The sequence below is a fragment of the Pongo abelii genome, chromosome 13 (genome assembly GCF_028885655.2).
Source record: "Pongo abelii isolate AG06213 chromosome 13, NHGRI_mPonAbe1-v2.0_pri, whole genome shotgun sequence".
Classification (NCBI taxonomy): domain Eukaryota; kingdom Metazoa; phylum Chordata; class Mammalia; order Primates; family Hominidae; genus Pongo; species Pongo abelii.
Genome location: NC_071998.2, coordinates 127044868 through 127065515, shown reverse-complemented (window position 1 = coordinate 127065515; position 20648 = coordinate 127044868). Strand labels below are relative to the sequence as shown.

The following is a 20648-nucleotide window of genomic DNA, read 5'->3' as shown; positions in this document are numbered from 1 at the left end:
GGAGGAGACGTCCAGACTGTAGTACCGTGTGTGCACACGTGTTCGTGTGTGTGCACAGCTTCGTGGTAGTGCTCGAGTGTTTGCGCACCCATATGTTGGTGTGCGTGTGTGTGTCCCATGTGTTGGTGGGTGTTCACGTTTGCACTGTGGTGTGTGTGTGTGTGCACTGTTGCCATGCGTGTGTTTGTGTGCTGTGTTGCTATGTGTGCATTTCTGTTCCCATGTGTGTTGGTATGCTTTTGCACTGTGCAAACTGCAGTTGTGTGTGTGCATGGGTGCTTGTGCTAGGTGTTGGTGTATGCATGTCTGTGTGCAGTATGCACATATGTGTATGGTGTTGGTGTCTGCATGTGTGTACTGTGGTGTGCATGTGTGTTATGTCTGCACTGTGGTGTGCACGTGTGTGTGCACTGTGTTGGTGTGTGCATGCATGTTTATGCACTGTCGACCTGTGTGCATTGTGTCTGTGCACTGTTGGTGTGTATGCATGTATTTGTGCTCTCGTGTGTACGTGTGTGCACTGGTGCGTGCATGTGGTGCATATGTGTGCACTGTTGGCAGTGTGTGTGTGCCCTGTACTGGTGCATGTGCGTGTATGTGCGCTGTGTTGGTGTGTATGTATGCGTTTGTGCTCCCATGGGTGTTGGTATGCATACATGGTTGTGACTACTGGTGTGCATGCCTGTATTTGCAGTGTGTGCATGTATTTGCTGTGTTTGGTATGTGCACATATTCATGTGTTTGTACACCCATATGTGTTGGTGTGCATGCCTGTGTGTGCACTTTGTTGTGTTTGTGAAATGCGTGTTGGTGTGCATGCGTGTGTGCACCCGCGTGTGCTGGTGTGCGTGTGCATCTCAAGTACAGGCCAGTGCTGTCTCAGGAGAGTGGGATGTTGCTGCCCTCTGAGGTCCTGCTCAGCAGCCGCACGTGTACTCCCGCCCACCCCATGCCCATTGCCTCTAGGAGTTGGGGGTGGAGACAATGAGCTTGTCCTCTGATTCCACCCTGAGCCTCGCAAGGAGGTGACTGAGCATGAGCTGCCCTGGGGCTGAGGCCAGCACCTGGCCCTGCTGCTGTGAGCTTCTGGTCTACAAGGCAGGAGGGGGCTGCAGGGCAAAATCAGCACTGGCCTCTCCTTGGAGCAGATGGATAGGCCTCGCCTTGCCAGCTCTGCCAGGCTCCCCTCCACAACTGGGCTTCAAAGTCAGAGGCCTCACTATAGACAGGTGCTGGCAGGCAAGGGACAGGGCCCCATCTCAGGGCCGACAATCCTCATCTCCTGCCTGGAGCCCATATTCAGAATGACCCTGAGGCCCAGCCTGGCTTGTAAGGTGAGAACAGTGATTGATTAGCAATGCCTGTCCCAGGAGTGGGAGGAGGCGCTTGGAGCTGCAGGGGCCACCCTGCCCCAGCTTCTGGTGTCCTGTGGTCTCCCTCATGTCATGGGACTGTGGACAGTCCGTTTCTTTTGGTCTTTTTGCTGCATCTTGGAAGGGTCGGGGGCTTCAGGTGCTCCCCCAGGCTGGCTGTGCCAGGGTCTGGCCCCTTTCCTTTGGGCCGTGATGGTGGCAGCCCGGGGGACCTGGAGGGTGGGGTGTCTGGGCCATCACTGGAAGCCGTCTCCTCTCCCCAGGTGAGCGCCGGACAGGGCCTGCCAGGGCCTGGTGGGAGCCTGGCTGTGGTTGCTCCTGGGGCTAAAAGGAGCGGGTGGGAGTTGAGGGGAGCCATTCCTTGAGCAGGTCTGTCTCCCCGCCCCCATCTCCCCATACCTCCCGGCTCCTGGGGCTTCCTCTCTGGACCAAATTACTGCTCTAGTTGGCCGTGATTGCAAGGCGGCCCCAGTTCAGAGGTGTGTCTGGAAAACCAGGGGCAGCCGCTCCCCTTGGAGTTCTTGCTGGCAAGGGTGGGCTTATTTACAGGAGTCAGGTGGGGGGTCTGCAGCATAACTGCCCCTCTCTGCGTCTGCCCCCACCAGGGTGTCCTGTTACCTGGGAGGACAGCTGGCATCTCCCTGTTGGCCCCGACCCCGGGTGCCCCACGAATGAATAGAGATGGGCACCCCCTTTTTTTCCCATCAGCAGGCAGGCCTCCCTGTTTCCCTGAGAAACCACCCTCTCCATGCTGCGAGCGCCCACCCTGCCGGGACACCTGGGCAGAAGGGAGGCCCCACCAGTCCTGAAAGCCAGACTCTTGGCTCTTGGAGGCCTGGGGGAGCCAAAACCAGGCCTCAGCCCTGCTCCAGCTGACCAAGGAGACCCTACCACCCCTCTGGTCGGCACCCAGCTGCCCCTGGCTGTCACGAGCTGAGTGGGGCGTAGCTGTCCAAGCATGAAGGTGGCCGTGGGGTGGCACGGCAGGGTGGGCCACTGTGCTGCCTGGCTTCCCCTCAGGGTTGTTCCGTGGCCAGTGTGGAGGGAGGGGTCTGTGCTGCACCCCAACTGGGAGCCGGGGGTCCCTGGTCAGGGCCGCACCTAGTCACCTTCCACGGCCCAGCATGAGGCCCTCCCTCCCCTTTCTTTCCAGAAACTTCCAGAATCTTCCTGACTTCTGGACTTCTCTGGCCTTTTCTGTTGACCCTCATCAGCTGCCCCTACAGTGGTCCCCGGCACCCAGGTCATGGCTTGTGTGTGTGTGTCTCCTCGGCCCACAGTGTGTGAGCAGCCTTGGTGCTCCTTAATGTCCAGGGGCTCCTTGGAAGAGGAGGCCTGAGAAGAGGATGGCACACCTTGGACTCTTGAGGCGGTTTGGGGGAGGTGCTGGGTCACACGAGGGTGGGGTGGAAGGTGGGGTCCAGGGAGGCCCCAGGAGTGAACTCTGATGCCCATCTGAAGGGTCTCCACTGACGGGTTTCGGGGCTGGCAGTGGGAACCGGCATGCGGACGGGAGTGGGGTGCCCTTCCCCTGCCTGCCCCCAGCTGTCTCTGAATCTCTTCACCCAGGAGGTGCAGGAGGCCCCCAGCTCCGAGACGCCCATGCTCAGCTGCCCCTCTGGGAGCCACATTCCCTCTCCAGGTGTCCACGCTGGGGTCTCACCTGGTTTCCTGAGGAGAGGAGCAGGGTGGGCAGGTGTGTCAATCCCTTTTCATGCTGCTATAAAGAATTGCCCAAGACTGGGTAATTTATAAAGGAAAGAGGCTTAATTGACTCACAGTTCAGCATTGGCTGGGGAGGTCTCAGGAAACTGACAAATCGTGGCGGAAGGGGAAGGAAACACGTCCTTCTTCACGTGGTGGCAGCAGCAAGGAAAAATGCAGAGCAAAGCGGGAGAGAACCCCTTAAAAAACCATCAGATCTCATGAGAACTCACTCACCCCTTAAAAACCATCAGATCTCATGAGAACTCACTCACCCCTTAAAAAACCATCAGATCTCATGAGAACTCACTCACCCCTTAAAAACCATCAGATCTCATGACAACTCACCCCTTAAAAAACCATCAGATCTCATGAGAACTCACTCACCCCTTAAAAAACCATCAGATCTCATGAGAACTCACTCACCCCTTAAAAAACCATCAGATCTCATGAGAACTCACTCACCCCTTAAAAAACCATCAGATCTCATGAGAACTCACTCACCCCTTAAAAAACCATCAGATCTCATGAGAACTCACTCACCCTTTAAAAAACCATCAGATCTCATGAGAACTCACTCACCCCTTAAAAAACCATCAGATCTCATGAGAACTCACTATCACGAGAACAGCAGGAGGGTCACCGCCTCCATGATTCCATTACCTCCCACCAGATCCCTCCCACGACTCGGGATTAAGGGGACTGCAATTCAAGATTTGGGTGGGGACACAGCCAGACCACGTCAGCCGGCTCCAGGTTCATCTCTGTGTGCAGCATGAGCAGGAGTGGGCAGGTGGGCTGCCTGGAGGAACCCCCAAGGCTGTGGGCTGGATGTCCATCTGCCTGAGGGTCACCAGTGTGTCCCTCCCGTGGGCCTTGGGAATGGACGTCGGAGTCTGGGAGGTGCAGGATTCTGTCCTTTGGTGAGGGTGAGGGAGGTGAGAGGGGGAGGCTGGTGGTGGGTGTGTGTCGGGTTTGGGCTGCTGTGGAGGCTCCCATTCACACCTGGGCCCTTGGACACCTCAGACATAGGAGCGGAGCATTCGGGCCTGGCCGTTGGCCCTCACTGTCCGTTCCCTGCTCCCCATTATCTCTGCCATCCGCAAAGTTCAGGCCTCCATTGGTGGCACCCGTGAGTACCCCTTGCCTGCGAGTCGTTCCTTTGGCTCTGCCTTCCGGGTTCACTCACAACCTCTGGCCCAGCCGGCAGCCGGGCCAGGCTTAGTTCTGTCCTGTCCTAGATGCTGCCTGTGACGCAGCCTCGCCAAGCCCATATCTCATGTGTCAAATGGGCTTGGTAGAGAGGCGAGGAGTGAGAGTGGATAGAGGTAAATCCCTCAGAGTAGTGTCTGATGCTAGGTAGACACCCCATAGGGTTTTAGACTCATCTCTGGGAGGATTTATTGAGCTGATGAATGCGCAGCCGCAGACACAGACAGAGGGCTCCACGCACCTGGGGGTTTTGTTTTAGCAGCTGCATCGAGATGGAATTCACATCCCGTACAATGTGGTCGGTGTCTGGAGGCACCATCCAGGGCCATCAGCATACTGCACACATCGCCTGCTTCTCCACACCCCTCCCCACCTCCACGCCCCCATCCCTCACGTGCATGGAGGTGGCAGCTGCCTGCCTGGTCTCCCTGTGCTGTCCTGGGCCTGCGGGTTGCTCTCCTCACGGTGCCCAGCATGAGCCTGACATCACACATGACGGTGTCACCTGCTTTTACAAGTATGTCCGGGCTCCACCCATCTCCTTGGCTTGTGAGGTCTGCAGGGTCCTGGGTGGCCACAGAGGAGATGGATCAAGAACGTGGCCTGTGATTGACACATAATTGCGTCACAGTGATTGACAATAAGGTTGTGCTCGACCTGGGAGTGGCTTCTGGCTGGAGGGATTGTGACCCTGCCGGACGGGGGTCCAGCCTCGCTGACATGGAGCAGTGGCTTTCAGGCTGGAGGGCTGACGGCCACACCCTCAACGCTGTGGGATTTCCTGGCCCCGTGGTCCCCAGAAGCGTGGTCGCTGCACCATCACAGCTCTCTTGGCTCCAGGCAGCGACGTTGCCACCTCCACTGTGTTCAAGTCAGTCCTGGCCTCCGTGGGTACCCCTGCTGGCTCCTCCCTGGGACCAGAGAGGCGCTAACACCCAGCCCTTGACCCGGGAGGCAGCCCTGTCCTGCCCTCTGTGGGCTCTTAGAATGCTGAAGCCCCAGGAAGCTGCGGAAACTTCTGGTCTGCCTTCCTGAGGTGTGGCCCTCAGACCCCTTCCTGAGAGAAGACACTGGGGGAGTGGGGGCATCGGGAGGGTCTGGGCCAGTCCTTCCCTGGGAGGCCGCCAGCTGTTTCCCAGCCTCTTTGGCCAGGAGTGGCGGGAAGGCAGGAAGTACGGCTGGTGAGGCCGGCAGGAGTGTGGCCGGTCAGACATCACCACCCTGGTCAGCCTGGGAGGTGGGCACTGCTGTGTCCCCAGGTTACATGAAAGAGAAGCAGAAGTGGGGCTCCCTGGGGTACCTTTTGGGAAACAGAGCTTGGAGGGATCAGCCGGACCCCAGGTGAGCCCACTGGCCTATGGGGCCCAGGCCTCCCTGGAGCCTAGGGTGTCAGCCTCTGCTGTTCTGAAGCACAGCCTGGCCCTGAGGGCAGGGAAGGCCCCACCCGCCACTGGCTCTGGGACAAGATGCTGAGGTTGGTCCCCAAAGCAGTGAACTAGGGCAGGCCCATGTGTTGACCCCGGAAGGGGTGGCGCCTCCTTTTGGGCTCCCTGTCTCCGTGGTCCACTCCCACTACGTGGTCCCGGCCCCACCGGGGACCCACCACCTCAGCCCTTTTCTGCCCAGGGGTGTTCCCCCCAGGTCCAGCCCCAATAGCCAGAAATCTCGGTGCTCCTTCCTGCCTCCCCACGCCATCCCGCCCCGGCCTCGCCTGCCCACCTTGCTCCCACCGCAGTTAGGATGGACGTGCCCACCTTTCCACGCTGCACGGCTGGTGGGCCCACCCCCGAGAGGCCGAGTCCACTCGCGGTCAGCAGACCATGACCCGCCACAGCTGGTCACAGCGCTGGCCGGGGGCACCTTCCACTGAGAGGGTGTGGGGGTCTGGGCAAAGCAAGTGGTGAGGCGGGGAGGAGGGTGCTGCACTCACCCATGGAAGCACCCCTGGCTGTCAAAGGGGCCTGGGCGCCAAGGGAGGGGGCGTGTCCACAAGGACTGAGGTGGCCGCCTGGTTTTTATCCAGGGCCAGGACCCCCCCTGCCCCCAGGGGGTGTACTCTATGGTGCCAGCTCTAAGGAACGTGGGTTCTGGGTCCTCCCAGAACCTCCTGGAGTACCGGGGTCTCAGCCTTTTGGGGTGATGGGAGAGATGTTTCTGGATCAATGTGAGTTTCCTCATTCCTCTGCTGACTTAAGGGGGATTCCAGGTTGGACCAGAAGGGTTAGCAGGACGGACAGATGCTCTGTGTTATCCTCAAGGGGGGGTGGCAACTGAAGCCATATGGAATCGCTCGTTGGAGAGGTGGGGTTTCCTCCTTAGTGAGCATGAGGATCAGTTATTCCTCCCTTGCTTGCCTGTAGCCCTCCAGCCTGAGAGGCAGAGATGTCGGCCAAGGCAGGCCACAGGTAGGTGGAGTTGGGTTTGTGCCAGAGCCAGCTCCTCCCCACCTGGCCACCCTCTGGGGCAGATGGGGGCAGAGCTGGGCCAGCCAGGGGCAGCCTTTATCCGCGGCCTGCCTCTGCCCGGGGACAGGCTGTGGGGTCTGCGCTTTCCTTTGCTGGGTTTTCTGAGTGATCTGTTGCTGCCCAGCCTCCCCTAGGCTGTTCCAGTCACTGCTCCTAAAGTGCCCTGTGACTGTTTGGGATGGACCTTAAGGCCCTGATGACAGCACAGTGGCCACCAAGATGCAGATGCTTTTTGGCAAAGACAATGAACTTTGGACCTCGAGGTCTGCCCTCGTCTGGCCCCCAGGTGCCTTTCTGAGGAGCAGGAGCTAGGCTAGGGGCCTGGGGCTTCCACCAGGTCAGACACAGCTGGGCCAGGCTGCCCTGTGCAGGCAAGACTTTTCCCGGCTACCGCTGTTCCAGGGCCACCCTCCCTGTGTTCCCACGGATGCATATCCTGCAGCTGCTGCCCCCAGAGACACAAGGCCCCGAGCTTCACAGAGACGTGAACGGGGGCTGTGCTTGTGTGCACTATGGGCCTGGCCGGGTGCGAGGCCGGGGAGGGGGCTCTTCAAAAGGATCATGAGCGGCACAGCACACACTCAGGAAGAGGCCTCGGCTCCTGGAGCCTTGGCACCACTGCAGGGGGCTGGGAGAGACCCGTCCACCGAGGGTCCTCTGACCCCACTCCTCCTAGAGCGCAGCTGTGCAGGGCTGTCTGCAGCCCAGGGCCCAGGCACTCCCCCTGCAGTGACCAGGAGCCCCAGGGCTGCCCTTTCCAGTTCCAGGGAGCCAGCCAAGGAGTGCCAAGGCCACCCGGGAACAGAGCTGCCCACCACAGGTAGAGGCGATCTGGTTTCTCATGCACAAATCCCTCGGGGACTCTCCAGGGCTCCTGGTAGCTGGGCCTACTGAGCAGCTCCGACTCCCACCCCTCACTGCCCTGCTGACCTTCTCCCCCAAGTGTCACCCCACGCTGGCCCACCCCAGGTCACCCCACCCCCAGGCCAGCCCACCCCCGGCTCACCCTACCCCCCGCTCACCCTACCCCCCGCTCACCCTACCCCCGGCTCACCCCACCCCTGGCTCATCGCATCCCTGGCTCACCTCACCCCCGGCTCACCCCACCCCCGGCTCACCCCACCCCTGGCTCATCGCATCCCTGGCTCACCTCACCCCCGGCTCACCCCACCCCCGGGTCACCCCACTCCCGGCTCACCCCACCCCCGGCTCACCCCACCCCCGGGTCACCCCACCCCCGGCTCATCGCATCCCTGGCTCACCTCACCCCCGGCTCACCCCACCCCCGGGTCACCCCACCCCCGGCTCATCGCATCCCTGGCTCACCTCACCCCTGGCTCACCCCACCCCCGGGTCACCCCACCCCCGGCTCATCGCATCCCCGGCTCACCGCACCCCCCGCTCACCCTACCCCCAGCTCACCCCACCCCTGGGTCACCCCACCCCCGGTCACCACAGCCACAGGTCACCTCATTCTGCACTTGGTGTTGCCTCAGCCCAGAGGTTTCCTGGGGGATGTGTCCCCAACACCACAGGCTGGAGTCTGACCCTCCAGGGGCGTTTTTGAGGAAGACCGGGGTGGGGGTGGGAGTGTCGGGGGGAGGGTCTCCCTCCTGTGAACCACTGGTCACTTTACTGGTGTCTGCCTTATAAATGAGGTGGGGTTGTCAGGAGCAAAAACTGACCCCCATCACTTGGTGCAGTTTTGGGGTCCCGAGTGGGAGGAGTGGGAGCTGTGACCTTGGGGGGAGGGGAGGGCTCAGGGAGGGTTAAAGGAGAGCCCTGAGGGTCTTTCCAGGAGGGGGTGATTCCTCTCCATGGTGTCAGGGCCCAGCAGTCACCAAAGAGCCACCCCCATCGCCCCCCTGTCCTTTTATGGGACGGTCTGATGCCCAAAATAGGGCTATGTTCCCTGCCGCAGACACCTGTGGGCCCAAGCGGGAGACGCCCAAGGCGTGCGTGCAGTGCTGGAGTCTCATAATGCCCCTTCCAACTGCCTCGCCCCGACCTGGTTGGGCTCAGCTGGCAGCCCCCTATGCCTGTGACACGTGGCCATAAACATGGGTGAACCAAGGCAGGAGCGAGTGGAGGCATGCAGAGGCCCCAGTCGGCTGCCTCTTGTAAAGTGGGGACCCGTCGTGCCCTCCAGGCGGGGGGCTCTGTGATCGATTTCCTCCCCAGAGGGGACCAAGCTGCTGTGAAGTGCACCCCGGTACCCTCCCCACCAGGTGCTGCTGTCTCTGCAATCAGGACTTCTGAAACCACCTTCAGCAGGGCCACGGAGCGGCATCTAGCTCTCTGATGGTAAGATGGGGTCCATTTCTCCTCATTCTGCAGCCCCCTTCCCTGGAGAGTGTTGGGGTAGAACCGGGGTGGAATGGAGCCATGGGCAGTCCGGCTGCTGAGGCTGTGTTGTGCCTGGGCACTGCCTGCCCTGGCCTTTCCCTGCCAGGATGGGGCCAGCAGCCATGTCCTCAGGTGGCTGGGAGCAGCCCTGGACTTCTCCGTGCTGCATTCATTCACAGCCCAGCCCTGGGGGTTCCTGGGGGCTCCAGGGTCCTGGGCACAGCATGTGCTCAGAGAACGCGCTTCAGGACCTGGAACGGGCTGTACAGTCGGACGTTGATTCAGGCCAGGAACTGTGCTGAGAGGCCACTTTGGTGCCAGGACAAGGGAGGGGACTCGTTTTTCCTGGGGTGAACTGCCAGGTCCATAAGCTGGGCTGTCTCTTCCCTTCTCCTCCAAGGGCTCATCTCCCAGCAGGGCCAGACCCCAACCACGTAAGAGCTCCGGGCAGGGGAGCAGGGCTGAAGGAAGGGAACTAGAAGGGCCAGCCCCTTTAAGGGGCTTGCAAGGTTACTCGAAGGGTGCGCAGATCCATGTAGTGGGGCAGGAGGCTGATGCCAAGGAGGACCCGTCAGGCACAGGGACAAAGAACTGTCATTGCAGAGGAGGGGAGGGGGAGGCACCCCCAGTTGTGTTCTCTCCCCGAGAAGGCTGTGCTGGGGCTAATGACTCACTCATGCTCCTGGCTTCCCCACATGAGCCCTCCTGGGCATCCCCCAAACCCATGCTGTGCTCACCTTGGCCTCAGAAGTGGGACTCTGTTGGATGACAGGGTGACAGCTGCTCCCCAGGACTCTGTTGGATGACAGGGTGACAGCTGCTCCCCGTCAGGGCTGGCCTGGGGTGGGAGGGGGCACAGTGCAGGTGTGGAGCTGTGGCTCTCTTAAATCCCAAGCGCAGGCCCCGTCTGTGCCAAGTCCCTAGCAGAAGAGGAGAGAGGCAGGCGGGAAGGGAGGGTGGGAGGCCCTGGGCAGTGGCCTGGTAGATGCCTGGCTTGGGTCCTGCTAAGAGAGCCCAGCCTCGGCCCTTTCTCAGCTCCCCTGCAGTGGCCACTGGGGAGGTGTGAGGGGTACCCCCTAGGCCCTCCACATTTTGGGGTTGCTCCTTCCCCTGCAGGGGGCCTGCTGTCCCAGGAGTGGGTCCAGCCAAGGGTCAGGCTGGCAGGGACCCCAGCAAATATCTGGTCCTACGGGAGGGAAACTGAGGCACAGAGAGGGCAGGGAGTGGCTGCACCCAGGACTCCCAGCTCCTGGCTGGCCCTGCCCAGAATTGTGTCATCTTCCCGGGTCAGATCCAAGGGTGGCCCCGACTCAGGGCTCGGTGTGAGGCTGGGGAGATGGGGGCCACCCGGCCTTTTCCTAGATTGGCCGCTTCTCCAGCATCTTCTTCCTCGCAGAAGGCCTGGGCTCAGAGGTGCATTTGCTCTCCTCCTCATTCTCCTCCCCCTCAGTTTTCTGGGTCGGGCGTGCCCAGGTGTGGGCCGGCCGGCGGGGACAGGTGCAGAGGATGCGGCAGTTGGAGGCTGCCCAGGCCTCCCCATTTCCCGCCCCTGCCTCAGGCCTCCCAAACAGGGAAGGTGTTCATTCACTCATTCTTCATTCATTCATTGATTTACTTGGGGCTCCAGCCTCCCAGAAATGCACAGAGGGGGTTCAGGGCTGAGTCTCACTCTGTTGCTCAAGCTGGAGTGCAGTGGCATGATCTCAGCTCACTGCAACCTCCGCCTCCTGGGTTCAAGCGATTCTCATGCCTCAGCCTCCCGAGTAGCTGGGATTACAGGTGTATACCACCACGCCCAGCTAATTTTTTGTATTTTCAGTGGAGACGGGGTTTTGCCATGTTGCCCAGGCTGGTCTTGAACTCCTGAGCTCAGGCAGTCCGCCTGCCTCAGCCTTCCAAAGTGCTAGAATTACAGGTGTGAGCCACCATGCCCGGCCTAATTTTTATTTTTGTAGAGGTGTCGTCTTGCTATGTTACCCAGGCTGGTCTCGAACTTCTAGGCTCAAGTGATCCTCCTGCCTTGGCCTCCCAAACTGCTGAGATCCCAGCCAAAATGTCTGTCTTGATCCCTGGGAATGGTCCCTTTCCTCATGTAAATGTAGCCACTCCAGCTTGCTTATTCTTCATGTTTTTGAGATATATATTGTGGTCAGCTGAATAATAACGTCCACATCCTAAACCCTGGAACCTGTGAATGTCAGCTTATATGGCAAAGGGGGCTCTGTAGATGTGATGAAGTTCAGGATCTTGGGGTGAGGGCATGATCCTGGATTGCCTGGTGGGCTCTGAGTGCAGTCACGAGTGTCCTCATAAGAGAGAGGCAAGAAGAGGGAAGACACAGAAGGAGGTGACGCTGCTACTTTACGCTGCTGGCTCTGAAGGGGGAAGGGGCCAGGAGGCAGGAAGTGGTGCTGGAGCTGGGAAAGGGAAGGAAGCAGTGTCTCCCGGAAAGCCTCCAGAGGGGGCATGGCCCTGCCAACAGCTCCATTTCAGCCTAGCGAGACTGATCTCAGACGGTGACACCAGAGCTGTAAGGGACCCATTTGTGCTGGGCAGAGCCGCTCCTTGTCAGAGAGGCCAGGGGTCACCAGCCTCCTTCAGACTCCCGTGAAGGCTCAGATGGCCCCGCCTCCTAGAGTCCTCCAGCCAGGGGTGGGAACATCAGCTCAGCCGCCCCATACCCGCTGCCACCCCTGTGAGGTACTGGGTCCCCATCCCCTCCTCTCCTCATGGTCCTGTCCCACCCCAAACCCGCAGCTTGCCTGGTCCTGGTCCGGTCCCTGGGCGTCTGCAGCCGGCGCTCAGTGGCACACACCCCATTCCCGGGAGAAATCTCTCTCTCCTGGGTCATGGAGCCCTAGAGCATATGGAGAAATCCAGTGGCTTCCTTTCCTGAAAAGCACTCGGTGGGAAGTTGCTGCTCTTGCTGAGTGAGCGGCTCCTGGCCCTGGAACTGCACTGTGGGTGTCCCTTGCCAAGAGGCCCCAGGTTAGGAAGCCCTGTCCAGAGGGTGCTCCTGTGCCTGGAATTTACCAGCAGTGCCCGCCATCCCCAAAGTGGGATCTGCATCCGCCATCCGCTCTGCAGTGCCGGGAGGAAGAGGCTCCCACGTGGTCGTGTCCACTGGGCAGGGCTCCGTCGGGGGTGTGGGAGCCAGGTGCCTTGTTCTGCTCTAGGCCGAGCATGTCGTGTTCCTTGTTCTGGAATCCCGCAGTGGCTCCGGCAGCTGGGCCCGACGTGCAGGCTGGCAGCCATCGGATGTGTGCCCAGGTACATGCCAGTCATTTGGGGAAACAGAGGCGGGGGCTCACCCCACACCTGGCTGGTTGCCTGACCTGCAGGCACATTGTCAAGGGCCTCTGGTATGGGAGGGGCTGTGGGGAGTGAACATGCCTCCCCTCTTGGGGCTTCGCCTGCCTCTGCTCCTGGCTCCGGCTCCCCTGGTAACTGCAGGCTGCTGCACTGTTGGCAACTAAGAGAATACTGGGGAGGGAAGTGGCATTGACAGCCCCTCGCCCCGGTGCACGTGTGCACACAGCCGTCCTGTACACGCAGCGCATATGCACAGCCCTTAAGCTTGTCCTTTCGATGCCTGAGAGACCCTGGGCGGGCTATGGTGAGGGACCACACAGGCCGGGCATGGCTGGCGGAGGCAAGTGGGTGGCCGAGTCCACACTGCAGGTGAGAGGGCTGGAGGCAGGAGTCAGACCAGCTGGTGGTCAAGCAGCATCCCCCCACCAAGGGCTGACCAAGCCCACCCAGCACCCCACCCATCCTGAGCCCGCCTTGCACTCTGGACTCATGGCACAAGGATTTCCCCACGCGGGTTCCCGTCTTTGGGTCTAAGGTGTTGATGAAGAACCTGAAGCGCCCACCAGGCTTGATCAGGGCAGAGTTGTTGGAGGCCAAGGCTAAGGTGTGCCAGCTCCCAGAGAGCTGTGGGCACGAGAGAGGCCGATGGGGGGGCCAGAACCCCCTCCTCCCCCAGAGAACTGCAGAAACGAGAGAGGCTGATGGGGGGACCTGAACTCTCTCCTCCCCCGTCCAGCTCCGTCCACACCAGCGCCTGGTGTCCTGCTCAGATGGTGCCCAGGAACGCCTTGAGGTGCTGGCCAAGCTGGTGGGTTCCAGGCCTTCAGGCTGACCCTATGCCCTGGCCAAGGGATCGCCGGCCTCCCTAGCGCCTCCTGTGGATGGTGGCTTATGAGCAGCAAGTGGGGAGGATGGTCAGCCTTGTTCATCTCCAGTGCCCGGTGTCGCCCCTCTGCTGGGGTCTCTGGGGCCCTGCTGGACTGAGCTCAGGGCTTCTTCCAGGACCACAGCAGAGGCTCCAACCCCACAGCTACCCTCGGAATTCCCCTCAGCCATTTACAAGCTGTGCAAAGGGTGACCCTGGGATTGAGCCCCACATCCTGGTCTGGGGGTGCCCATGGTGTGTCCATACTCTGCTGTGGGCAGCGGTGCCTGTGGGCATCTGGCTGCACTGACCAGGGAGTGTGGCACTAGGGGGCCTCTCAGGCCTGCTTCCTGGGTGCCGACTCAGATGGGGTGGCATGGCTGCCTGAGGCAGGGACTCTCAGAGTCCTGCTCTCTGGAAAGATCTCCAGGCAGGTGTGGGAGATGGGAGACACTTCTACTGCAGCCAGGAGCCAGGTGGGCCCACTGTCCAGAAGGCTCACTCAGGGTTTGACCACCATGATGCTGACTGGATATCAGGACTGTCCTCCCAGCCCTGTCCCTGGCCCTGCCTCCTGGGAGCCCCCAGGAGCCCCTCGGGAGGTACTGTCTCACCTGCAACAGGTCCAACGCCTCCTCTTGGGAGCACACCCCATGAGCTCAGAGGCCACCAGCCAGTGCCAGGTCCACAATCAGCTGCATCCCCAGGCACGGGCAATTGGGGCAGAGGGACAACTGGGGACTCGCTGGCTGCAGGGATGCTGGGCCCTGGCCTGTCTATATAGCTGTGTGGTCAGGGTGCCTGGTGAGGTGTCCCTGGGTGTCCCTGACTTGGAGAGGGGGCTTAATCTTGGGAAATGTGAGCCAGTCTGTTCTTTCTCTGTGGCTTTGGACACCAAAACGTTATGCTCCCACAAAGCCAGTTTCCAAAATCAACAGCCAATCTTGGGCTGGGCCAACTTTCTGGGCCTGTGTGTTGGTTACTGTATTAGTCCATTTTCACGCTGCTGATAAAGACATACCCGAGACTGAGCAATTTACAAAACAAAGAGGTTTAATTGGACTTACAGTTCCACGTGGCTGGGGAAGCCTCACAATCATGGCGGAAAGCAAGGAGGAGCAAGTCAGGTCTTACAGGGATGGCAGCAGGCAAAGAGAGAGAGAGAGCCTGTGCAGGGAAACTCCTCTTTTTAAAACCATCAGATCTCGTGAGACTTATTCACTGTCACAAGAGCAGCATGGGAAAGACCTGCCCCCATGATTCAGTTACCTCCCACCAGGTCCCTCCCACAACACGTGGGAATTCAAGATGAGATTTGGGTGGGGACACAGCCAAACCATATCAGTCACTTTGGGGAATCCTCCTGGAACACAGCTAGGGGGACACAGGCCCTAAACAGAGAGAGCCTGGGATTGAGCACTGGGGTTGGGGGGTGGAGAGTAGGGGTTTCTGGGCTCCAGATGATGATGCCAAATTGTGCCAAAGGTGTCCCCATCCATATGATGAGCCCCATGGGTTGTCAGAGCAGGGATGGTGATTGGAGGGTGTTGTGACTGAATTGTGCTCCCCAAGCACCCAAAATGCATGTTGATGTCCTAACCCCCAGCACCTCAGAATGGGACCATATTTGAAAGTAGGGTCATGGTAGATGTCATGAGAGTCAACCTTCCTCCACACTCGAGTACCTTTAGAAAGTTGTTTTTTTTGAGATGGAGTCTCCTGCTGTCGCCCAGGGTGGAGTGCAGTGGCACGATCTCGTCTCACTGCAAGCTCCGCCTCCTGGGTTCACGCCACGCCATTCTCCTGCCTCAGCCTTCCGAGTAGCTGGGACTATAGGCGACCACCACCATGCCCGGCTAATTTTTTTGTATTTTTAGTAGAGATGGGGTTTCACTGTGTTAGCCAGGATGGTCTCAATCTCTTGACCCTGTGATCCACTTGTCTTGGCCTCCCAAAGTGCTGGGATTATAGGCATGAGCTACCGCGCCTGGCCCGAAAGTTGTTTATATTTGATTCAAACTTCCTAGCTATTATCTGTGTGTGTAGCAGGAGAGGGCTTGCTTGGAGCTTCTCTGCATCACAGGAAGCAGAACGTTGACTTCTGTTTCAACAGGGACAGTTTGACTGCTGGGGGAGAATAGCCTGGGGTGCAGCACAGAAGGGCAAGACCACCTTGGGGGTGCTTCTGCATCGTCAGGGAAAGAAGGGTGCGCTTGGACCAGGAGGGAGCAGTGGAGGGTGAGGAGGAGTCAGGGTCTGAATACATTTAATTAAATTAATTAATTTATTTGAGATGGAGTTTCACTCTTGCTGCCCAGGCTGGAGTGCGATGGCGTGATTTTGGCTCACTGCAACTTCTATCTCCCAGGTTCAAGCGATTCTCCTGCTTCAGCCCCCTGAGTAGCTGGGATTACAGGTGCTTGCCACCACACCTGGCTAATTTTTGTATTTTTTGTATAGGTGGGGTTTCACCATGTTGGCCGGGCTGGTCTCCAACTCCTGACCTCAGGTGATCCACCTGCCTCGGCCTCCCAAAGTGCTGGGATTACAAGCATGAGCCACTGCACCCGGCCTCACTAGACTTTTATTTGACTGAGTGCCACCCCAAATGGAAACAATGAGGGTGGTCTCTTGGTGGTTCTTTCATGCCCTGCCCACTGCCCTGTTCCTTTGTCCACCTGAGGCCTCTGGGGTTGGGGCTGCAGGCTTCTGAGGCCAGGGCCAGCCCGGTACTGAGCAGCTGATGGTGGGGTGGGTGCTGGGGACGCTCAGCTCTGGCTCGGCTCCGCTTTGTGCCGCCTTCTGGGGTGGGGCTAAAGGCTTCTGCCTACGTCCACATCCACCCCCATGCCCAGGACTCCTCTGGGGCCCAGAGGCTCCCCCTGCACCAATGGGCAGTGGCCTCCAAGCACCCCTTTCTGGCAGCCTTGACTCTGCTCCTCCAAGGCCAGCTTTCTGCACCAACAGGCCCCGCTGAGCGGGCAGCTTCTCACGTGTTCCCGCTGCGGCTCAGCAGGCTGGGCCCAGATCCAAACAGGGGGCCGGAAGCTGGGCAGCTGTGGGAATGCCGGGTGCCTCCCACTCCCTCCCATCCCAATGGAGCTGCTCCTTTGCCAAGCCTGGCACCCATGCAGCAGACACTAAAGCTCTACCTACAGCCTGGAGCTCCTAATGGAGGTGGGGTGGGGGGTGGCATCCGGACCCTCATCCTAAGACAGCTCCACTTAGCTCCTTTACAAGCAGGCACTGGCTCTGGGGACAGGTTCTTCCTGAGCACCTGCGACTGTGACCCACAGGATGATCCCCTTGCAGAGCTCACACAGACGCCAGAGTTGGGGCCGCCCAGTGCACACCCCTAGCACAGATACTTCTGGGTCTCGGGATGCAAAATGTTCTCCCCTAGGCAGCGGGCAGGGCCACTGGCTCCTCAGACAGAGCCGCAATTTGCTGCACGTGCAGGGTCGTGTCCACCCCCAGGGTCACAGTGCAGGACGTTCCGTCGTCACCAGGGCCCCTCCTGGTGCCCCTTTCTGGCTGAATTCCTACTTCCCATTTGTAACCTCCGGAAATCACTGGCTCATGTCCCCCTCTGTGGTTTTGTGATTTCGAGAGCATCATACAAATGCAGTCGTTTTCACATCTCTCTACAGATGCCCAACCAACAATCACTTTTAACCCACAAAATCACCGCAGATTGGGTGGTACCTCCCTTTTATTCACCAAAACATGGAGAGGGGTGCAGTCACCTGCCTCAGCTGTGACATTGTTGATCATCTTCCCCCAAAGGCAGTGGCTGAGCCCAGGGAGGGGACAGGAGGGGAGGGGCAGAGAGGGGAGGGACAGGGAGGGGAGGGGCGGAGAGGGGAGGGGTAGGGCCTTGGTTGCCAGTTGCCATCTCACCCACATCTTGGGGCCACCACGCACCACAGGTACATCCACTCCTTTACCCTCAGGGACCCTCATGCAGAAATGCAGAGGTGCCTTTAGAGGCATATCTCTGGGAGGCTCAGGCTCTGGGAAGGGAAGGGGGCCCTGGGGGTTTTTACTGGGCCGGGACCATTTCTGAGAAGGGAGGGGCAGCTCAGAGAAGGAGCCTGTGGTGGCCTGAGTGTCCCTCAAAGGACATGCTCCTCTCCTAGTGCCTGGAGCCTGTGAAGGGCATCTGATGGGAAAGGGTCTTTGCAGGTGTGAAGTTAAGGATCTTGACAGGAGGAGATCATTCTGGATGAAGATGGGCCCTAAATCCAATGACAAGTGTCCTTAGAAGAGACAGAAAAGGAGACACAGATGGAGGCAGAGGCTGGAGTGACACAGCCACAAGCCAGGGGTGCCTGGAGCCCCCAGCAGCTGGAAGTGGTGGGAAGGACCCTTCCCGGGAGCCGGTGGAGGGAGCACAGCCCTGCGGACCTCGGGTTTCAGACCTCGGGCTCCAGGCTGTGAGAAAGTAAATCCTGGTTGTCCTAGTCACCTGCATGTGGAGACATCAGCCTCTGGAGACTCACACAGGACCCCATCTCGCTTTCTGCTCAGACCCTACCACCCTGGAAGGCCTCATCACTGCCCCGACTCCAGGATGCTTTTCACAGCATCTTTCACCAAGCACCTTGTGTTTGGTTCCCAGACTGGGGGGAGGGGTGGGCACCTCCTGGGCTGGGACCCCCAGCCTCTGATGTTGGCCCCAAGCTCTCCCCATCCAGCCCCCTGCCCGTCCCGAGTCACAGCTCACACATGGGAGGCCTTGGCGGGCTCCTCTAACGCTTGGAGTAGCAGGGATCTGGAAGGACAGAGGGGGCTCTCAGTGCAGGGACAGGGACCCCACAGGCACACCTCCCATCCCCACCCCGTCCCAGCTCCTGCTTGGTCCGGGAGCAGTGAGGCTGACCTTTGTTGGTCAAATCGACGATATTTTTTGAGCCAAGTCCGTACTTTTTGCAGGTTTCTTCAAATCTGCTCAGGAAGGAGGGTTCCAGCTGTGGGACCCGTGCTGGGAACAGAGTTGGTTCTGTGTGAAGCTGGGCCTTGCTGGGGGTGCTCAGGCAGTGCTGAGGCTGGGCAGGGGGTCACGCCCTGACCAGAGAGCGGCTTTGTGCCAAGTGAGATGGGAGGTGACAGATTGAAGCACCCAGCACCCTAACGGTGTGTCTGTGGGAAGGAATGGCCAATGGGAACCACCTCTCCAAACCCCAGGGCCACCGCGAGACCCTCTGCCCAGGGTTGGGCCAGATTTCGGAGGAGGTGGGGTCCCCGAGGGGGTCAGAGGGGGACAGTGGAGGTACCGTAGAGCGCCAGCGTGTGGGTCTCGGTCCCGTTCCTGAAGTTCTGGAGGTGGAAGGTGATGAACAGCCTGTAGTCAGTCTCCGAGACGGCCACCGTGTTCTCGCCCTCATCTGCGTGGAGACATGGCTCAGTGTGGCCTGGCCCCACCACCCTCAGGGTCCTGTGACAGGTGTGCTGTGTGGCCGCAAGTGAGGATGCGGGGTCAAGTGGCCTTTTGAGGTGGGAGGGGAGGAGCCCACGGTGCTCACCCAGTGAAGACTCCTGCACAGGGGGTGGGCAGCGGCGGCACAGCCCCCTCCCTCCTTGTCATCGGCTTGCAGACTCTGGTGGCCCCTCAGTGGGCTCGCCCCCCAGAGCCCAGTATGACACACCTGCCTCCCTGCTTCCCCTGGGCCAGGAGCCCCCTTGGGGTTGGTGCCAGGATGGGTCCCTCCAGTTCAGGGTCAAGCTGTCAGTGCTCACCAGAATATGGCCCAGGCCCTGGAGAAAGGGGACCCCCAGCTGTGAGACCAGGAGGAGCCTGGCTTCCACTTACAGTTGATGGAGTATTCCCCATTCTTCTCTGTCTTCTCGCAGACCACGACCACGGCTACACACTCCCCCTGCACCCTGGAAGATGCCGGGAGTGGAGCTCCAGCTCCCTGGACGTGCGATGGCAAAGCGCACCCCTCCTCCAGGGCACAGGCTCTCCCTCCCAATGCCCGGGCCTCATTCCATAGCCCCGAGTTCTTGGGCTGGGCTCTGCTGCAGCCCACCGGACACCCTCATCTCCTCGAACCTCACCCCAGCCTCGGAAGGGGGGCAATTTCGTCTCTATGTTTCAGGGAAGAGCACAGCGCCAGGCAGACCAAGTCCCTGCTCCCACCTCACCCCGCCCCCAGGGGTCACACGCACAGGCTCAGGCTCTCGCTGGAGTGCGAGTCAGTGAGTGTGCGAGCGTGTGTGTGCAAGAGTGAGAGTATGCGTTGGGGTGGCAGGGGCATGGGTCTTCCTGATGCCAGCTGAGACGGGCGACACGCACATGTATTGGAAATCAAATTTTAGGCTGCCGTTCTTCAAGTGTTCAATATTCCGGACGAAGACCCTCAGGTCCCCATTTTCTTTAATCCGATTCAGGTCATCTGAGGCCATGAAAATAGAGTACCAGACCCCCGAAACCTGAAGACAAAGAGCGCCAGTGGGTGGGGGGCCACGGGACAGCCCTGGGGATGCTTAGCGCCCACAGTCTTCCCTCCCAGGGCCCAGCCCCTGAGCATCCGGCTCCCAACCAGAACCTCTCTGCCCTTCCAGGGCCCCCTCTGACCCCCAGGTCTCCCCTCTGTCCCCAGATCCCCCCTTTGCCCCCAAGGTCCCCCCTCTGCTCACAGAATGCCCTCTGCCCTTCCAGGGCCCCCTCTGCCCCTCCAGGTCCCCCTCTGTCCTCTCAAGGTCCCCCTCTCTGACCTCTCCCACTGAGTCCCCCTCTTTTCCCTAGGTCTCCCCTATACTTCTAGGAACTCCTCTGTCCTCTTAGGGCCCCCATCTCCCTGCTGGCTGCCACTCCACTCTCCAGGTTTCCCCTCTGCCCTCCCAGGACCCCCTTTAACCTCTCAGGGCCCCAGTCACTCTCCCAGGCCTCCCCCGCCCGACCCTCCCGGAGTAACCCCTGCTCTCCCAGGCTGCTGTCACAGCTTGGGGAGGAGAGGTGGGCTCCCCTTGGATCAGCTGCCCTGGTCACAGGTCAGAGACTCCAGGCTGGGGGAAGACAGGTGCCTTGAAGCCTGGCCCCTTCCCCACAGACCCCGACGCAGACGCACCCTGGCCATGTTGTAGTTCCTCTGCACAACGGTGCGGGGATTAAACTCCTGGGCTGCGATGAGGCTCAGCCCCAGGCTCAGCAGAAGCAGAGCCATCCTTGCCGTGGACGCCTCAGCCCTTGGCCCACCCCCTTTATACCCTGCTGCCCTGCGGCTTCCAGCCCCGCAGGGCGGCCCACTCCCTGGCCCATCCACACACATCCTGTGCCCACTGGGCATGCAGCCAAAGGCCCGGAGGCCGCTGCCCTCTCTGCCATGGGGAAGATCACCCCACTCCCTTGTGGAAGCTTCCTGGATC

The 20648-nt window shown here is 60.0% G+C and overlaps 1 protein-coding gene across 1 annotated transcript; it reads right to left on the bottom strand.

Moving 5' to 3' along the window:
• Window positions 1–16980: 16980 nt before the first annotated feature.
• LCN9 (lipocalin 9) lies at window positions 16981–20446 on the bottom strand. Its single transcript, XM_054519656.1, has 7 exons — window positions 20335–20446; window positions 19576–19756; window positions 19090–19163; window positions 18554–18664; window positions 18160–18261; window positions 18004–18051; window positions 16981–17536 (listed from the first exon to the last, which is right to left on the bottom strand). Exons 1-6 carry the CDS (start codon window positions 20444–20446, stop codon window positions 18029–18031), a joined length of 603 nt encoding a protein of 200 aa, XP_054375631.1. The 3' UTR covers window positions 16981–17536; window positions 18004–18028.
• Window positions 20447–20648: the final 202 nt, after the last annotated feature.